Source organism: Haliotis cracherodii, unplaced genomic scaffold (assembly GCF_022045235.1).
Source record: "Haliotis cracherodii isolate W230 unplaced genomic scaffold, xgHalCrac1.p SCAF_12, whole genome shotgun sequence".
Lineage (NCBI taxonomy): Eukaryota > Metazoa > Mollusca > Gastropoda > Lepetellida > Haliotidae > Haliotis > Haliotis cracherodii.
This window is the reverse complement of record NW_027266267.1, coordinates 11,706,615-11,728,130: the sequence shown is the minus strand read 5'-3', so window position 1 is coordinate 11,728,130 and position 21,516 is coordinate 11,706,615. Positions and strand designations below refer to the sequence as shown.

Sequence of the window (21,516 nt, the reverse complement as noted above, 5' to 3'; positions counted from 1 at the left end):
CTATGTCACTTTGTCACTTCGTGTCACGTCTATGTCACTATGTCACTTCGTGTTACGTATCCGTCACTTCGTTTTACGTCTATGTCACTATGTCATTTCGTGTTACTTTTATGTCACTATGTCACTTCGTGTTAAGTCTATGTCACTACGTCACTCCGTGTTACGTACATGTCACTATGTCACTTCGTGTTACGTCTATATCACTATGTCATTTCGTGTTACGTCTATGTCACTATGTCACTTCGTGTTAAGTCTATGTCACTACGTCACTTCGTGTTACGTCTATGTCACTATGTCACTTCGTTATACGTCTATTTCAATATGTTACTTCTTGTTACGTCTATGTCACTATGTAACTTCATGTTACGTCTATGTCACTACGTCACTTCGTGTCACGTCTATGTCACTATGTAACTTCATGTTACGTCTATGCCACTACGTGACTTCGTGTTAGGTCTCTGTCACTACGTCAATTTGTGTTAGGTCTATGTCACTACGTCACTTCGTGTTACGTATATGACACTATGTCACTTCGTGTTACATCTATGTCACTACGTCACTTCGTGTTACGTCTATGTCACTATGTCACTTCGTGTTACGTCTATGACTCTATGTCACTTCGTGTTACGTCTTTGTCACTATGTCACTTCGTGTTATGTCTATTTCACTATGTCACTTCGTGTTACGTCTAAAACACTATGTCACTTCGTGTGGAATTTACAACAGATGTGTCGGTAGGATCTTCCGGCTTCAGGGCTGTATGGAGATTTATGTACTTTCACACACAGACTATAACATGTTTAGAATATTACACATTTGACATGAAGCATTCTTATAGAAAATGCTAATATGTGGATCCTTGTAATGGTTTACAACTCCACAACCATCTGTCATGTTACGTCTATGTCACTTCGTGTTACGTCTATGTCATTTCGTGTTACGTCTATGTCACTATGTGACTTCGTGTTAAGTCTATGTCACTACGTCACTTCGTGTTACGTCGATGTCACTATGTCACTTCGTGTTACGTCTATGTCACTACGTCACTTCGCGTTACGTGTATGTGACTATGTTACTTCATGTTATGTCCATATCACTATGTCACTTCGTGTTACTTCTATGTTACTATGTCACTTCATGTTACGTCTATGCCACTACGTCACTTCGTGTTAGGTCTATGTCACCACGTCACTTCGTGTTACGTCTATGTCACTATGTCACTTCATGTTATGTCCATATCACTATGTCACTTCGTGTTACTTCTATGTTACTACTATCACTTCATGTTACGTCTATGTCACTACTTCACTTCGTGTTACGTCTATGTCACTATGTCATTTCGTGTTACGTCTCCGTCACTTCGTTTTACGTCTATGTCACTATGTCATTTCGTGTTACTTCCATGTCACTATGTCACTTCATGTTAAGTCTATGTCACTACGTCACTCCGTGTTACGTACATGTCACTATGTCACTTCGTGTTACGTCTATATCACTATGTCATTTCGTGTTACGGCTATGTCACTATGTGACTTCGTGTTAAGTCTATGTCACTACGTCACTTCGTGTTACGCCCATGTCACTAAGTCACTTCGTTATACGTCTATGTCACTACGTTACTTCGTGTTACGTCTATGTCACTATGTCACTTCGTGTTACGTCTATTTCACTATGTCACTTCGTGTTACGTCTTTGTCACTATGTAACTTCCTGTTACGTCTATGTCACTACGTCACTTCGTGTTACGTCTATGTCACTATGTCACTTCATGTTACGTATATGACACTATGTCACTTCGTGTTACATCTATGTCACTACGTCACTTTGTGTTACGTCTATGTCACTATGTCACTTCGTGTTACGTCTTTGACTCTATGTCACTTCGTGTTACATCTTTGTCACCATGTCACTTCGTGTTACGTCTATTTCACTATGTCACTTCGTGTTACGTCTAAAACACTATGTCACTTCGTGTGGAATTTACAACAGATGTGTCGGTAGGATCTTCTGGCTTCAGGGCTGTATGGAGATGTATGTACTTTCACACACAGACTATAACATGTTTAGAATATTACACATTTGACATGAAGCATTCTTTTAGAAAATGCTAATATGTCTATGTCACTTTGTCACTTCGCGTTACGTCTATGTGACTATATCACTTCATGTTATGGCCATATCACTATGTCACTTTGTGTTACTTCTATGTTACTATGTCACTTCGTGTTATGTCTATGTCATTCGTTATACGTCTATGTCACTTCGTGTTACGTCTCCGTCACTTCGTTTTACGTCTATGTCACTATGTCATTTCGTGTTACTTCTATGTCACTATGTCACTTCGTGTTAAATCTATGTCACTACGTCACTCCGTGTTACGTACATGTCACTATGTCACTTCGTGTTACGTCTTTATCACTATGTCATTTCGTGTTACGCCTATGTCACTATGTGACTTCGTGTTAAGTCTATGTCACTACGTCACTTCGTGTGACTATAACATGTTTAGAATATTACACATTTGACATGAAGCATTATTTTAGAAAATGCTAATATGTGGATCCTTGTAATGGTTTACAACTCCACAACCATCTGTCATGTTACGTCTATGTCACTTCGTGTTACGTCTATGTCATTTCGTGTTACGTCTATGTCACTATGTGACTTCGTGTTAAGTCTATGTCACTACGTCACTTCGTGTTACGTCGATGTCACTATGTCACTTCGTGTTACGTCTATGTCACTACGTCACTTCGCGTTACGTGTATGTGACTATGTCACTTCATGTTATGTCCATATCACTATGTCACTTCGTGTTACTTCTATGTTACTATGTCACTTCATGTTACGTCTATGCCACTACGTCACTTCGTGTTAGGTCTATGTCACCACGTCACTTCGTGTTACGTCTATGTCACTATGTCACTTCATGTTATGTCCATATCACTATGTCACTTCGTGTTACGTCTATGTCACTATGTCACTTCATGTTACGTCTATGCCACTACGTCACTTCGTGTTAGGTCTATGTCACTACGTCACTTCGTGTTACGTCTATGTCACTACGTCACTTCGTGTTACGTCTATGTGACTATGTCACTTCATGTTATGTCCATATCACTATGTCACTTCGTGTTACTTCTATGTTACTATGTCACTTCGTCTTACGTCTATGTCACTACTTCACTTCGTGTTACGTCTATGTCACTTTGTCACTTCGTTTTACGTCTATGTCACTACTTCACTTCGTGTTACGTCTATGTCACTTTGTCACTTCGCGTTACGTCTATGTGACTATATCACTTCATGTTATGTCCATATCACTATGTCACTTCGTGTTACTTCTATGTTAGTATGTCACTTCGTGTTAAATCTATGTCACTACGTCACTCCGTGTTACATACATGTCACTATGTCACTTCGTGTTACGTCTATATCACTATGTCATTTCGTGTTACGTCTATGTCACTATGTGACTTCGTGTTAAGTCTATGTCACTATGTCACTTCGTGTTACGCCCATGTCACTAAGTCACTTCGTTATACGTCTATGTCACTATGTCACTTCGTGTTACGTCTATGTCACTATGTCACTTTGTGTTACGTCTATGTCACTATGTCGACATATGTGGGGCGGTGGGGTAGCGAAGTTGTTAAGGAGTTCGATCGTCACGCCGAAGCCCTCGGTTCGATTCCTCAGGTGGGTGCAATGTGTGAAGCCAATTTCTGGAATCCCCGCTGTGATAATTTTGGAATATTGCTAAAAGCAGTGCAAAACTACACTCATTCACTCCAAATATGTATGGGTAGTATATATATGATTCACTGCATGGAACCAGAGTGTCCTTACAAGATGGTTGATGAAATAAGAAAGTCATTATGTTACCATGCTAAAGTATAAACATTTGACAAAAGCTTTGATAACTCTATAAACATGTCACGTAAACTATTATTGCTTGCTGTTGACTGTCCCAAAGAAGGTTATAGTGATTAGGTTAAAGGTTTAGTTGATATGTATACTATTATGATGACACGTGTATACTATTCAAAAAGTACATTTGATTCATAGTATCAATAGTTGAATATGCTCACATATTTTATTGTCACAGCTGCTCCTACGATATCTGGTTTACCTTCCACATACCGAGTGAACAAGTCAAGTAGATTGCGGCTAGACTGTAGTTCCTACACACGGTCAGCTACAACACCTACATACAGGTGGACGAACAGACGTTTAACTGTTAGCCGAGGGGCTGTACTCAACATAGTTAACATCAACAAGAATCAAGCTGGACAGTACACCTGCACTGCCACGAACACAGTGGGGGCTGACTCAGCAGCTGTCAATGTGGTGGTACAATGTGAGTAGTAGTATAACTTAATGTAGCCTGCGGACACTAGTGGTGTTACAATATGAGTGGCAGTGTGACTTATGCAGGTAGCAGACACTGGTGGTGGTACAATGTGAGTGGCAGTGTGACTTATGCAGGTAGCAGACACTGGTTGTGGTACAATGTGAGTGGCAGTGTGACTTAATGCAGGTTGCAGACACTGATGGGGGTACAATGTGAGTGGCAGTGTGACTTAATGTAGGGTGCAGACACTGGTGGTGGTACAATGTGAGTGGCAATGTGACTTAATGCAGGTTGCAGACACTTGTGGTGGTACAATGTGAGTTGCAGTGTGACCTATTTTTGGCTGCAGACACTGATGGTGGTGGTACAATGTTAGTGGCAGTGTGACCTAATTTTGGCTGCAGACACTCGTGGTGGTACAATGTGAGTGGCAGTGTGACTTACTACAGGCTGGAGACACTTGTGGTGGTACAATGTGAGTGGCAGTGTGACTTAATGCAGGCTGGAGACACTTGTGGTGGTACAATGTGAGTGGCAGTGTGACTTAATGTAGGTTGCAGACACTGGTGGTGGTACAATGTTAGTGGCAGTGTGACTTAATGTAGGTTGCAGACACTAGTGTTGGTACAATGTGAGTGGCAGTGTGACTTAATGTAGGTTGCAGACACTAGTGGTGGTACAATGTTAGTGGCAGTGTGACCTAATTTTGGCTGCAGACACTGGTGGTGGTACAATGTGAGTGGCAGTGTGACTTAATGTAGGGTGCAGACACTGGTGGTGGTACAATGTGAGTGGCAGTGTGACTTAATGTAGGGTGCAGACACTGGTGGTGGTACAATGTGAGTGGCAGTGTGACTTAATGTAGGGTGCAGACACTGGTGGTGGTACAATGTGAGTGGCCGTGTGGCTTAATGTAGGGTGGACGCTGGAGGAGGGGTACAATGTGAGTGGCCGTGTGACTTATTGCAGGCTGCAGACACTGATGGTCGTACAATGTGAGTGGCCGTGTGGCTTAATGTAGGGTGGACGCTGGAGGAGGGGTACAATGTGAGTGGCCGTGTGACTTATTGCAGGCTGCAGACACTGGTGGTGGTACAATGTGAGTGGCCGTGTGGCTTAATGTAGGTTGCAGACGCTGGTGGTGGTACGGTGTATATGCTCTTGTTCAGGGTTACATGCATAAATGGTATCGCCAAACATCCGGATTGTATAAATTAGTTGTTACGCAAACACATGGCCGTTGATGTGTCGCTTGTAGCATGCACATCATGAAAAAATGTGTGTATTTTTTCTGTTAAAGAAAACGAGTTATGAAGTCCGGTGATTTATAGCTGCACATGTGCTGGGGAAGCTGTTAAGATAGTTTGTGCTCACCGATAACCTTGGATCTAAGGACCCTTATTATATATATGACAGGTTATATAGAAGAAATTGTGCTATGTTTAATCTTTTAAAACGTATTTTAAATTTCCTATGTGTAACCGTCACTGTTATGAACACTGCTCTTTGTTTGCACAACATTATTTAATATACCAATAATAATCTTTCATTTGGTTCAAATTATGATTATGGCAATGTCGAAACACACCCATGATAACACAATCACAAGTAGAAACGTATTTTCAATGTAAAAAATGGAATCATTTGAAAAACAGGAACATCTTGCATCCATAAATCGGAATGGTTCTTGAGCACTGTTGTTAACGCCTCTTGCTTGTAGATTCACCTGAAATATCTGGCCTCCCATCAACATACCAAGTGACTGAGTCAACTACTTTAAGACTGGACTGTAGTTCATATACAACACAGGGCAACCCTTCTGAAACAACCTACAGTTGGTCACGTGGAGGGTCAAATGTTAGTAGAGGAGCTGTACTGACAAGAAGCAGCATCAGTAGGAGTCAGGGAGGGGCGTACACCTGTACGGCCAGTAACACAGTAGGATCGGACTCTGCCTCCGTCAACGTAACCATACTATGTAAGCATATTTCGTTTAATTATTTTCGAGGCATGGCAGAGGAAATTGTGATATGTTCAATCGTGTTAAGCTTATTTGCAATGTCCCATGTGTAACCATCGCCATAATGAACACTGCTCTTGGTTTGCACAACATTATTTAATGAGTAATTTGTAAATTAGGACCAATCATTATATATTACCTATAAGAGTAACTGGATTAATGAACAAATAACAAATTTTCATTTGGTTCAAATTAAGATTATGGCAATGTCGAAACACACCCATACAAGCTTTGTCTCAGTAGAAATGTATTTTTCACTATAAAGATTGGAAGCATTTGAAAAAAAGGAATATCTTTGCATCTGTCAATCGAAATTGGTCTTGAGCACTGTTGTTAACACTTCTTGCTTGTAGATTCACCTGAAATATCTGGCCTCCCATCCACGTTCCAAGTGACTGAGTCAGCTACTTTAAGACTGGACTGTAGTTCATATACAACACAGGGCAACCCACAAGCAACAACCTACATTTGGTCACATGGAGGGTCATCTGTCGGTAGAGGAGCTGTACTGACAAGAAGCAGCATCAGTAGGAGTCAGGGAGGGGCGTACACCTGTACTGCCAGAAACACAGAAGGATCAGACTCTGCCTCCGTCAACGTAGACGTAAGATGTAAGCAAATTGTGTTTACTTCTTTTCCAGGCATGGCAGAGGAAACTGTTATAGGTCCAAGCGTATTTGTAATGTTATCTGTGTAAACATCATCATTATGAACAATGCTCTTGGTTTAAACAACATTTATTAAAAAGTAATTTCTAAGTTGTGATTAATCGTTATATATTCTAATCGAAACTGTATTAACAAAACACATAACAGTTAATGTTTGAATTTGTTGAATATTTGAACGCATGTTGATTTGTAAACGAACCTTAGACACCTAAAACATTTATAACTTAATAGAAACTTATGTTTAACTGCCATTTTCACGTATCCAGTCTCTGAAGCAGCGCAACTACACACACACACATCTTATAAACCTCCAGTGATGCATTACCATTGTTACAGCAGGTTGTTCTTTTCTCCGAAAATCCCTCTGCCCACGGGATTCTCGAGCTGTGCGCTTTTGACTCAGAATTTTCGAGTGCTACAATTGCAATTTCAGAATTAAAGTAATGTCAATTAAACAAAAATGCATCTTCATATCTGCCGTATTATGAGTCAAATATAAACCTCCTATGGCTATCCATGAAAATAATGCACTCCAGCGCAGGAACATCCGTTGGGCCTACGGCCTGTGGGCTTTTCCTTTGCCTGACTGCATTATTTTCACGGATAGCCCACGGAGGCGGTTTATATCCTATACTGATGGAATCCCGGAGATAATTTTCACATTTGTAAAGATATGTTAATTAAACAGAAAGGAGCAGTAGGAAAGTATGTCATAGTAAAGAGTTGATGCATTTGAAAGACTTGAACATCCTTGCATCCATAGATAAAATTGGTTCTAGACCAGTATTGATGAATCTTCTTGCTTGTAGATTCACCTGACATATCTGGCCTCCCATCCGCGTACCAAGTGACTGAGTCAGCTACTTTAAGACTGGACTGTAGTTCATATACAACACAGGGCAACCCACAAGCAGCAACCTACATTTGGTCACATGGAGGGTCATCTGTCGGTAGAGGAGCTGTACTGACAAGAAGCAGCATCAGTAGGAGTCAGGGAGGGGCGTACACCTGTACTGTCAGAAACACAGTAGGATCGGACTCTGCCTCCGTCAACGTGACCATACTATGTAAGCATATTTCGTTTACTTCTTTTCGAGGCATAGACGAGGAAATTGTGATATGTTCACTCTTTTAAACTGTATTTGTAATTTCCTCTGTGTAATCATCACCATTATGAACAGCTCTCTTGGTCTGCACATTTATTCATAAGTAATTTTTAAATTATCATCACTCGTTATATATTCTAATCGAAACTGTATAAACAAAAGCAATGTAAAAAAATGGTTTAATATTTGAACTCTTGTTGGTCTGTCAACACACCCATGATAGTTGTTGACTCTTCTTGCTTGCAGATTCACCTGAAATATCTGGCCTCCCATCCATGTACCATGTGACTGAGTCAGCTACTTTAAGACTGGACTGTAGTTCATATACAACACAGGGCAACCCACAAGCAACAAACTACACTTGGTCACATGGAGGGTCATCTGTCGGTAGAGGAGCTGTACTGACAAGAAGCAGCATCAGTAGGAGTCAGGGAGGAGCGTACACCTGTACTGCCAGAAACACAGAAGGATCAGACTCTGCCTCCGTCATCGTAGACGTAAGATGTAAGCAAATTGTGTTTACTTCTTTTCCAGGCATAGCAGAGGAAACTGTTATAGGTCCAAACGTATTTGTAATGTTATCTGTGTAAACATCATCATTATGAACAATGCTCTTGGTTTGAACAACATTTATTAATAAGTAATTTCTAAGTTGTGATTAATCGTTATATATTCTAATCGAAACTGTATTAACAAAACACATAACAGTTATTGTTTGAATTTGTTGAATATTTGAGCGCATGTTGATTTGTAAACGAACCTAAGACACCTAAAACACCTATACCTTAATAGAAACTTATGTTTAACTGCCATTTTCACGTATCCAGTCTCTGAAGCAGCGCAACTACACACACACACATCTTATAAACCTCCAGTGATGCATTACCATTGTTACAGCAGGTTGTTCTTTTCTCCGAAAATCCCTCTCCCCACGCGATTCTCGAGCTGTTCGCTTTTGACTCAGAATTTTCGAGTGCTACAATTGCAATTTCAGAATTAAAGTAATGTCAATTAGACAAAAATGCATCTTCATATCTGTCGGTTTATGAGTCAAATATAAACCTTCTCCTATGGCTATCCGTGAAAATAATGCACTCCAGCGCAGGAACATCCGTTGGGGCTACGGCCTGTGGGCTTTTCCTTTGCCGGACTGCATTATTTTCACGGATAGCCCACGGAGGCGGTTTATATCCTATACTGATGGAATCCCGGAGATAATTTTCACATTCGTAAAGATATGTTAATTAAACAGAAAGGAGCAGTAGAAAAGTATGTCATAGTAAAGAGTTGATGCATTTGAAAGACTTGAACATCCTTGCATCCATATATATAATTGGTTCTGGACCAATATTGATGAATCTTCTTGCTTGTAGATTCACCTGAAATATCTGGCCTCCCATCCGCGTACCAAGTGACTGAGTCAGCTACTTTAAGACTGGACTGTAGTTCATATACAACACAGGGCAACCCACAAGCAGCAACCTACATTTGGTCACATGGAGGGTCATCTGTCGGTAGAGGAGCTGTACTGACAAGAAGCAGCATCAGTAGGAGTCAGGGAGGAGCGTACACCTGTACTGCCAGAAACACAGTAGGATCAGACTCTGCCTCCGTCAACGTAGACGTAAGATGTAAGCAAATTTTGTTTACTACTTTTCCAGGCATGGCAGAGGAAATTGTTATAGGTCCAAACGTATTTGTAATGTTATCTGTTTAAGCATCATCATTATGAACAACGCTCTTGGTTTGAACAACATTTATTAATAAGTAATTTCTAAATTGTGATTAATCGTTATATATTCTAATCGAAACTGTATTAATAAAACACATAACAGTTATTGTTTGAATTTGTTGAATATTTGAGCGCCTGTTGATTTGTAAACGAACCTAAGACACCTAAAACACCTATAACTTAATAGAAACTTATGTTTAACTGCCATTTTCACGTATCCAGTCTCTGAAGCAGCGCAACTACACACACACACATCTTATAAACCTCCAGTGATGCATTACCATTGTTACAGCAGGTTGTTCTTTTCTCCGAAAATCCCTCTCCCCACGGGATTCTCGAGCTGTTCGCTTTTGACTCAGAACTTTCGAGTGCTACAATTGCGATTTCAGAATTAAAGTAATGTCAATTAAACAAAAATGCATCTTCCTATCTGTCGTATTATGAGTCAAATATAAACCTCCTATGGCTATCCATGAAAATAATGCACTCCAGCGCAGGAACATCCGTTGGGCCTACGGCCTGTGGGCTTTTCCTTTGCCGGACTGCATTATTTTCACGGATAGCCCACGGAGGCGGTTTATATCCTATACTTAGGGAATCCCGGAGATAATTTTCACATTCGTAAAGATATGTTAATTAAACAGAAAGGAGCAGTAGGAAAGTATGTCATAGTAAAGAGTTGATGCATTTGAAAGACTTGAACATCCTTGCATCCATAGATATAATTGGTTCTGGACCAATATTGATGAATCTTCTTGCTTGTAGATTCACCTGAAATATCTGGCCTCCCATCCGCGTACCAAGTGACTGAGTCAGCTACTTTAAGACTGGACTGTAGTTCATATACAACACAGGGCAACCCACAAGCAGCAACCTACATTTGGTCACATGGAGGGTCATCTGTCGGTAGAGGAGCTGTACTGACAAGAAGCAGCATCAGTAGGAGTCAGGGAGGGGCGTACACCTGTAATGTCAGAAACACAGTAGGATCGGACTCTGCCTCCGTCAACGTGACCATACTATGTAAGCATATTTCGTTTACTTCTTTTCGAGGCATAGACGAGGAAATTGTGATATGTTCACTCTTTTAAACTGTATTTGTAATTTCCTCTGTGTAATCATCACCATTATGAACAGCTCTCTTGGTCTGCACATTTATTCATCAGTAATTTTTAAATTATCATCACTCGTTATATATTCTAATCGAAACTGTATAAACAAAAGCAATGTAAAAAAATGGTTTAATATTTGAACACTTGTTGGTCTGTCAACAAACCCATGATAGTTGTTGACTCTTCTTGCTTGCAGATTCACCTGAAATATCTGGCCTCCCATCCATGTACCAAGTGACTGAGTCAGCTACTTTAAGACTGGACTGTAGTTCATATACAACACAGGGCAACCCACAAGCAACAAACTACACTTGGTCACATGGAGGGTCATCTGTCGGTAGAGGAGCTGTACTGACAAGAAGCAGCATCAGTAGGAGTCAGGGAGGAGCGTACACCTGTACTGCCAGAAACACAGAAGGATCAGACTCTGCCTCCGTCAACGTAGACGTAAGATGTAAGCAAATTGTGTTTACTTCTTTTCCAGGCATGGCAGAGGAAACTGTTATAGGTCCAAACGTATTTGTAATGTTATCTGTGTAAACATCATCATTATGAACAATGCTCTTGGTTTGAACAACATTTATTAATAAGTAATTTCTAAGTTGTGATTAATCGTTATATATTCTAATCGAAACTGTATTAACAAAACACATAACAGTTATTGTTTGAATTTGTTGAATATTTGAGCGCATGTTGATTTGTAAACGAACCTAAGACACCTAAAACACCTATAACTTAATAGAAACTTATGTTTAACTGCCATTTTCACGTATCCAGTCTCTGAAGCAGCGCAACTACACACACACACATCTTATAAACCTCCAGTGATGCATTACCATTGTTACAGCAGGTTGTTCTTTTCTCCGAAAATCCCTCTGCCCACGGGATTCTCGAGCTGTGCGCTTTTGACTCAGAATTTTCGAGTGCTACAATTGTAATTTCAGAATTAAAGTAATGTCAATTAGACAAAAATGCATCTTCATATCTGTCGGTTTATGAGTCAAATATAAACCTTCTCCTATGGCTATCCGTGAAAATAATGCACTCCAGCGCAGGAACATCCGTTGGGGCTACGGCCTGTGGGCTTTTCCTTTGCCTGACTGCATTATTTTCACGGATAGCCCACGGAGGCGGTTTATATCCTATACTGATGGAATCCCGGAGATAATTTTCACATTCGTAAAGATATGTTAATTAAACAGAAAGGAGCAGTAGAAAAGTATGTCATAGTAAAGAGTTGATGCATTTGAAAGACTTGAACATCCTTGCATCCATATATATAATTGGTTCTGGACCAATATTGATGAATCTTCTTGCTTGTAGATTCACCTGACATATCTGGCCTCCCATCCGCGTACCAAGTGACTGAGTCAGCTACTTTAAGACTGGACTGTAGTTCATATACAACACAGGGCAACCCACAAGCAGCAACCTACATTTGGTCACATGGAGGGTCATCTGTCGGTAGAGGAGCTGTACTGACAAGAAGCAGCATCAGTAGGAGTCAGGGAGGAGCGTACACCTGTACTGCCAGAAACACAGTAGGATCAGACTCTGCCTCCGTCAACGTAGACGTAAGATGTAAGCAAATTTTGTTTACTACTTTTCCAGGCATGGCAGAGGAAATTGTTATAGGTCCAAACGTATTTGTAATGTTATCTGTTTAAGCATCATCATTATGAACAACGCTCTTGGTTTGAACAACATTTATTAATAAGTAATTTCTAAGTTGTGATTAATCGTTATATATTCTAATCGAAACTGTATTAATAAAACACATAACAGTTATTGTTTGAATTTGTTGAATATTTGAGCGCATGTTGATTTGTAAACGAACCTAAGACACCTAAAACACCTATAACTTAATAGAAACTTATGTTTAACTGCCATTTTCACGTATCCAGTCTCTGAAGCAGCGCAACTACACACACACACATCTTATAAACCTCCAGTGATGCATTACCATTGTTACAGCAGGTTGTTCTTTTCTCCGAAAATCCCTCTGCCCACGGGATTCTCGAGCTGTGCGCTTTTGACTCAGAACTTTCGAGTGCTACAATTGCAATTTCAGAATTAAAGTAATGTCAATTAAACAAAAATGCATCTTCATATCTGTCGTATTATGAGTCAAATATAAACCTCCTATGGCTATCCATGAAAATAATGCACTCCAGCGCAGGAACATCCGTTGGGCCTACGGCCTGTGGGCTTTTCCTTTGCCTGACTGCATTATTTTCACGGATAGCCCACGGAGGCGGTTTATATCCTATACTTAGGGAATCCCGGAGATAATTTTCACATTCGTAAAGATATGTTAATTAAACAGAAAGGAGCAGTAGGAAAGTATGTCATAGTAAAGAGTTGATGCATTTGAAAGACTTGAACATCCTTGCATCCATAGATATAATTGGTTCTGGACCAATATTGATGAATCTTCTTGCTTGCAGATTCACCTGACATATCTGGCCTCCCATCCGCGTACCAAGTGACTGAATCAGCTACTTTAAGACTGGACTGTAGTTCATATACAACACAGGGCAACCCACAAGCAGCAACCTACATTTGGTCACATGGAGGGTCATCTGTCGGTAGAGGAGCTGTACTGACAAGAAGCAGCATCAGTAGGAGTCAGGGAGGGGCGTACACCTGTACTGTCAGAAACACAGTAGGATCGGACTCTGCCTCCGTCAACGTGACCATACTATGTAAGCATATTTCGTTTACTTCTTTTCGAGGCATAGACGAGGAAATTGTGATATGTTCACTCTTTTAAACTGTATTTGTAATTTCCTCTGTGTAATCATCACCATTATGAACAGCTCTCTTGGTCTGCACATTTATTCATAAGTAATTTTTAAATTATCATCACTCGTTATATATTCTAATCGAAACTGTATAAACAAAAGCAATGTAAAAAAATGGTTTAATACTTGAACACTTGTTGATCTGTCAACACACCCATGATAGTTGTTGACTCTTCTTGCTTGCAGATTCACCTGAAATATCTGGCCTCCCATCCATGTACCAAGTGACTGAGTCAGCTACTTTAAGACTGGACTGTAGTTCATATACAACACAGGGCAACCCACAAGCAACAAACTACACTTGGTCACATGGAGGGTCATCTGTCGGTAGAGGAGCTGTACTGACAAGAAGCAGCATCAGTAGGAGTCAGGGAGGAGCGTACACCTGTACTGCCAGAAACACAGTAGGATCAGACTCTGCCTCCGTCAACGTAGACGTAAGATGTAAGCAAATTGTGTTTACTTCTTTTCCAGGCATGGCAGAGGAAACTGTTATAGGTCCAAACATATTTCTAATGTTATCTGTGTAAACATCATCATTATGAACAATGCTCTTGGTTTGAACAACATTTATTAATAAGTAATTTCTAAGTTGTGATTAATCGTTATATATTCTAATCGAAACTGTATTAATAAAACACATAACAGTTATTGTTTGAATTTGTTGAATATTTGAGCGCATGTTGATTTGTAAACGAACCTAAGACACCTAAAACACCTATAACTTAATAGAAACTTATGTTTAACTGCCATTTTCACGTATCCAGTCTCTGAAGCAGCGCAACTACACACACACACATCTTATAAACCTCCAGTGATGCATTACCATTGTTACAGCAGGTTGTTCTTTTCTCCGAAAATCCCTCTCCCCACGCGATTCTCGAGCTGTGCGCTTTTGACTCAGAACTTTCGAGTGCTACAATTGCAATTTCAGAATTAAAGTAATGTCAATTAAACAAAAATGCATCTTCATATCTGTCGTGTTATGAGTCAAATATAAACCTTCTCCTATGGCTATCCATGAAAATAATGCACTCCAGCGCAGGAACATCCGTTGGGCCTACGGCTTGTGGGCTTTTCCTTTGCCTGACTGCATTATTTTCACGGATAGCCCACAGAGGCGGTTTATATCCTATACTTAGGGAATCCCGGAGATAATTTTCACATTCGTAAAGATATGTTAATTAAACAGAAAGGAGCAGTAGGAAAGTATGTCATAGTAAAGAGTTGATGCATTTGAAAGACTTGAACATCCTTGCATCCATAGATATAATTGGTTCTGGACCAATATTGATGAATCTTCTTGCTTGTAGATTCACCTGAAATATCTGTCCTCCCATCCGCGTACCAAGTGACTGAGTCAGCTACTTTAAGACTGGACTGTAGTTCATATACAACACAGGGCAACCCACAAGCAGCAACCTACACTTGGTCACATGGAGGGTCATCTGTCGGTAGAGGAGCTGTACTGACAAGAAGCAGCATCAGTAGGAGTCAGGGAGGGGCGTACACCTGTACTGTCAGAAACACAGTAGGATCGGACTCTGCCTCCGTCAACGTGACCATACTATGTAAGCATATTTCGTTTACTTCTTTTCGAGGCATAGACGAGGAAATTGTGATATGTTCACTCTTTTAAACTGTATTTGTAATTTCCTCTGTGTAATCATCACCATTATGAACAGCTCTCTTGGTCTGCACATTTATTCATAAGTAATTTTTAAATTATCATCACTCGTTATATATTCTAATCGAAACTGTATAAACAAAAGCAATGTAAACAAATGGTTTAATACTTGAACACTTGTTGATCTGTCAACACACCCATGATAGTTGTTGACTCTTCTTGCTTGCAGATTCACCTGAAATATCTGGCCTCCCATCCATGTACCAAGTGACTGAGTCAGCTACTTTAAGACTGGACTGTAGTTCATATACAACACAGGGCAACCCACAAGCAACAAACTACACTTGGTCACATGGAGGGTCATCTGTCGGTAGAGGAGCTGTACTGACAAGAAGCAGCATCAGTAGGAGTCAGGGAGGAGCGTACACCTGTACTGCCAGAAACACAGTAGGATCAGACTCTGCCTCCGTCAACGTAGACGTAAGATGTAAGCAAATTGTGTTTACTTCCTTTCCAGGCATGGCAGAGGAAACTGTTATAGGTCCAAACGTATTTGTAATGTTATCTGTGTAAACATCATCATTATGAACAATGCTCTTGGTTTGAACAACATTTATTAATAAGTAATTTCTAAGTTGTGATTAATCGTTATATATTCTAATCGAAACTGTATTAATAAAACACATAACAGTTATTGTTTGAATTTGTTGAATATTTGAGCGCATGTTGATTTGTAAACGAACCTAAGACACCTAAAACACCTATAACTTAATAGAAACTTATGTTTAACTGCCATTTTCACGTATCCAGTCTCTGAAGCAGCGCAACTACACACACACACATCTTATAAACCTCCAGTGATGCATTACCATTGTTACAGCAGGTTGTTCTTTTCTCCGAAAATCCCTCTCCCCACGCGATTCTCGAGCTGTGCGCTTTTGACTCAGAACTTTCGAGTGCTACAATTGCAATTTCAGAATTAAAGTAATGTCAATGAAACAAAAATGCATCTTCATGTCTGTCGTGTTATGAGTCAAATATAAACCTTCTCCTATGGCTATCCATGAAAATAATGCACTCCAGCGCAGGAACATCCGTTGGGCCTACGGCTTGTGGGCTTTTCCTTTGCCTGACTGCATTATTTTCACGGATAGCCCACAGAGGCGGTTTATATCCTATACTTAGGGAATCCCGGAGATAATTTTCACATTCGTAAAGATATGTTAATTAAACAGAAAGGAGCAGTAGGAAAGTATGTCATAGTAAAGAGTTGATGCATTTGAAAGACTTGAACATCCTTGCATCCATAGATATAATTGGTTCTGGACCAATATTGATGAATCTTCTTGCTTGTAGATTCACCTGAAATATCTGTCCTCCCATCCACGTACCAAGTGACTGAGTCAGCTACTTTAAGACTGGACTGTAGTTCATATACAACACAGGGCAACCCACAAGCAGCAACCTACACTTGGTCACATGGAGGGTCATCTGTCGGTAGAGGAGCTGTACTGACAAGAAGCAGCATCAGTAGGAGTCAGGGAGGGGCGTACACCTGTACTGTCAGAAACACAGTAGGATCGGACTCTGCCTCCGTCAACGTGACCATACTATGTAAGCATATTTCGTTTACTTCTTTTCGAGGCATAGACGAGGAAATTGTGATATGTTCACTCTTTTAAACTGTATTTGTAATTTCCTCTGTGTAATCATCACCATTATGAACAGCTCTCTTGGTCTGCACATTTATTCATAAGTAATTTTTAAATTATCATCACTCGTTATATATTCTAATCGAAACTGTATAAACAAAAGCAATGTAAAAAAATGGTTTAATACTTGAACACTTGTTGATCTGTCAACACACCCATGATAGTTGTTGACTCTTCTTGCTTGCAGATTCACCTGAAATATCTGGCCTCCCATCCATGTACCAAGTGACTGAGTCAGCTACTTTAAGACTGGACTGTAGTTCATATACAACACAGGGCAACCCACAAGCAACAAACTACACTTGGTCACATGGAGGGTCATCTGTCGGTAGAGGAGCTGTACTGACAAGAAGCAGCATCAGTAGGAGTCAGGGAGGAGCGTACACCTGTACTGCCAGAAACACAGAAGGATCAGACTCTGCCTCCGTCAACGTAGACGTAAGATGTAAGCAAATTGTGTTTACTTCTTTTCCAGGCATGGCAGAGGAAACTGTTATAGGTCCAAACGTATTTCTAATGTTATCTGTGTAAACATCATCATTATGAACAATGCTCTTGGTTTGAACAACATTTATTAATAAGTAATTTCTAAGTTGTGATTAATCGTTATATATTCTAATCGAAACTGTATAAACAAAAGCAATGTAAAAAAATGGTTTAATACTTGAACACTTGTTGATCTGTCAACACACCCATGATAGTTGTTGACTCTTCTTGCTTGCAGATTCACCTGAAATATCTGGCCTCCCATCCATGTACCAAGTGACTGAGTCAGCTACTTTAAGACTGGACTGTAGTTCATATACAACACAGGGCAACCCACATGCAACAAACTACACTTGGTCACATGGAGGGTCATCTGTCGGTAGAGGAGCTGTACTGACAAGAAGCAGCATCAGTAGGAGTCAGGGAGGAGCGTACACCTGTACTGCCAGAAACACAGTAGGATCAGACTCTGCCTCTGTCAACGTAGACGTAAGATGTAAGCAAATTGTGTTTACTTCTTTTCCAGGCATGGCAGAGGAAACTGTTATAGGTCCAAACGTATTTGTAATGTTATCTGTGTAAACATCATCATTATGAACAATGCTCTTGGTTTGAACAACATTTATTAATAAGTAATTTCTAAGTTGTGATTAATCGTTATATATTCTAATCGAAACTGTATTAACAAAACACATAACAGTTATTGTTTGAATTTGTTGAATATTTGAGCGCATGTTGATTTGTAAACGAACCTAAGACACCTAAAACACCTATAACTTAATAGAAACTTATGTTTAACTGCCATTTTCACGTATCCAGTCTCTGAAGCAGCGCAACTACACACACACACATCTTATAAACCTCCAGTGATGCATTACCATTGTTACAGCAGGTTGTTCTTTTCTCCGAAAATCCCTCTCCCCACGCGATTCTCGAGCTGTGTGCTTTTGACTCAGAACTTTCGAGTGCTACAATTACAATTTCAGAATTAAAGTAATGTCAATTAAACAAAAATGCATCTTCATATCTGTCGTGTTATGAGTCAAATATAAACCTTCTCCTATGGCTATCCATGAAAATAATGCACTCCAGCGCAGGAACATCCGTTGGGCCTACGGCTTGTGGGCTTTTCCTTTGCCTGACTGCATTATTTTCACGGATAGCCCACAGAGGCGGTTTATATCCTATACTTAGGGAATCCCGGAGATAATTTTCACATTCGTAAAGATATGTTAATTAAACAGAAAGGAGCAGTAGGAAAGTATGTCATAGTAAAGAGTTGATGCATTTGAAAGACTTGAACATCCTTGCATCCATAGATATAATTGGTTCTGGACCAATATTGATGAATCTTCTTGCTTGTAGATTCACCTGAAATATCTGGCCTCCCATCCGCGTACCAAGTGACTGAGTCAGCTACTTTAAGACTGGACTGTAGTTCATATACAACACAGGGCAACCCACAAGCAGCAACCTACACTTGGTCACATGGAGGGTCATCTGTCGGTAGAGGAGCTGTACTGACAAGAAGCAGCATCAGTAGGAGTCAGGGAGGGGCGTACACCTGTAATGTCAGAAACACAGTAGGATCGGACTCTGCCTCCGTCAACGTGACCATACTATGTAAGCATATTTCGTTTACTTGTTTTCGAGGCATAGACGAGGAAATTGTGATATGTTCACTCTTTTAAACTGTATTTGTAATTTCCTCTGTGTAATCATCACCATTATGAACAGCTCTCTTGGTCTGCACATTTATTCATAAGTAATTTTTAAATTATCATCACTCGTTATATATTCTAATCGAAACTGTATTAACAAAACACATAACAGTTATTGTTTGAATTTGTTGAATGTTTGAGCGCATGTTGATTTGTAAACGAACCTAAGACACCTAAAACACCTATAACTTAATAGAAACTTATGTTTAACTGCCATTTTCACGTATCCAGTCTCTGAAGCAGCGCAACTACACACACACACATCTTATAAACCTCCAGTGATGCATTACCATTGTTACAGCAGGTTGTTCTTTTCTCCGAAAATCCCTCTCCCCACGCGATTCTCGAGCTGTGTGCTTTTGACTCAGAACTTTCGAGTGCTACAATTACAATTTCAGAATTAAAGTAATGTCAATTAAACAAAAATGCATCTTCATATCTGTCGTGTTATGAGTCAAATATAAACCTTCTCCTATGGCTATCCATGAAAATAATGCACTCCAGCGCAGGAACATCCGTTGGGGCTACGGCCTGTGGGCTTTTCCTTTGCCTGACTGCATTATTTTCACGGATAGCCCACGGAGGCGGTTTATTTCCTATACTTAGGGAATCCCGGAGATAATTTTCACATTCGTAAAGATATGTTAATTAAACAGAAAGGAGCAGTAGGAAAGTATGTCATAGTAAAGAGTTGATGCATTTGAAAGACTTGAACATCCTTGCATCCATAGATATAATTGGTTCTGGACCAATATTGATGAATCTTCTTGCTTGTAGATTCACCTGAAATATCTGGCCTCCCATCCACGTACCAAGTGACTGAGTCAGCTACTTTAAGACTGGACTGTAGTTCATATACAACACAGGGCAACCCACAAGCAGCAACCTACACTTGGTCACATGGAGGGTCATCTGTCGGTAGAGGAGCTGTACTGACAAGAAGCAGCATCAGTAGGAGTCAGGGAGGGGCGTACACCTGTACAGTCAGAAACACAGTAGGATCGGACTCTGCCTCCGTCAACGTGACCATACTATGTAAGCATACTTCGTTTACTTCTTTTCGAGGCATAGACGAGGAAATTGTGATATGTTCACTCTTTTAAACTGTATTTGTAATTTCCTCTGTGTAATCATCACCATTATGAACAGCTCTCTTGGTCTGCACATTTATTCATAAGTAATTTTTAAATTATCATCACTCGTTATATATTCTAATCGAAACTGTATAAACAAAAGCAATGTAAAAAAATGGTTTAATACTTGAACACTTGTTGATCTGTCAACACACCCATGATAGTTGTTGACTCTTCTTGCTTGCAGATTCACCTGAAATATCTGGCCTCCCATCCATGTACCAAGTGACTGAGTCAGCTACTTTAAGACTGGACTGTAGTTCATATACAACACAGGGCAACCCACAAGCAACAAACTACACTTGGTCACATGGAGGGTCATCTGTCGGTAGAGGAGCTGTACTGACAAGAAGCAGCATCAGTAGGAGTCAGGGAGGAGCGTACACCTGTACTGCCAGAAACACAGTAGGATCAGACTCTGCCTCTGTCAACGTAGACGTAAGATGTAAGCAAATTGTGTTTACTTCTTTTCCAGGCATGGCAGAGGAAACTGTTATAGGTCCAAACGTATTTGTAATGTTATCTGTGTAAACATCATCATTATGAACAATGCTCTTGGTTTGAACAACATTTATTAATAAGTAATTTCTAAGTTGTGATTAATCGTTATATATTCTAATCGAAACTGTATTAACAAAACACATAACAGTTATTGTTTGAATTTGTTGAATGTTTGAGCGCATGTTGATTTGTAAACGAACCTAAGACACCTAAAACACCTATAACTTAATAGAAACTTATGTTTAACTGCCATTTTCACGTATCCAGTCTCTGAAGCAGCGCAACTACACACACACACATCTTATAAACCTCCAGTGATGCATTACCATTGTTACAGCAGGTTGTTCTTTTCTCCGAAAATCCCTCTCCCCACGGGATTCTCGAGCTGTGCGCTTTTGACTCAGAATTTTCGAGTGCTACAATTGCAATTTCAGAATTAAAGTAATGTCAATTAAACAAAAATGCATCTTCATATCTGTCGTGTTATGAGTCAAATATAAACCTTCTCCTATGGCTATCCATGAAAATAATGCACTCCAG

At 40.0% G+C, this 21,516-nt stretch overlaps 1 protein-coding gene across 1 annotated transcript in view; it reads left to right on the top strand.

Annotated features, from left to right (window-relative positions):
* The window catches only part of LOC139457017 (hemicentin-1-like), a 34,183-nt gene that overhangs the window by 11,562 nt on the left and 1,105 nt on the right, over positions 1-21,516 (top strand). The window contains exons 4-22 of the mRNA XM_071238470.1: positions 4,109-4,360; positions 6,075-6,332; positions 6,728-6,985; positions 7,852-8,109; positions 8,395-8,652; positions 9,522-9,779; positions 10,646-10,903; positions 11,189-11,446; positions 12,316-12,573; positions 13,440-13,697; positions 13,983-14,240; positions 15,110-15,367; positions 15,653-15,910; positions 16,780-17,037; positions 17,323-17,580; positions 17,860-18,117; positions 18,987-19,244; positions 20,120-20,377; positions 20,663-20,920. Coding sequence (XP_071094571.1) covers positions 4,109-4,360; positions 6,075-6,332; positions 6,728-6,985; positions 7,852-8,109; positions 8,395-8,652; positions 9,522-9,779; positions 10,646-10,903; positions 11,189-11,446; positions 12,316-12,573; positions 13,440-13,697; positions 13,983-14,240; positions 15,110-15,367; positions 15,653-15,910; positions 16,780-17,037; positions 17,323-17,580; positions 17,860-18,117; positions 18,987-19,244; positions 20,120-20,377; positions 20,663-20,920 — 4,896 coding nt within the window. The remainder of the gene's footprint in view (positions 1-4,108; positions 4,361-6,074; positions 6,333-6,727; positions 6,986-7,851; positions 8,110-8,394; positions 8,653-9,521; positions 9,780-10,645; positions 10,904-11,188; positions 11,447-12,315; positions 12,574-13,439; positions 13,698-13,982; positions 14,241-15,109; positions 15,368-15,652; positions 15,911-16,779; positions 17,038-17,322; positions 17,581-17,859; positions 18,118-18,986; positions 19,245-20,119; positions 20,378-20,662; positions 20,921-21,516) is intronic.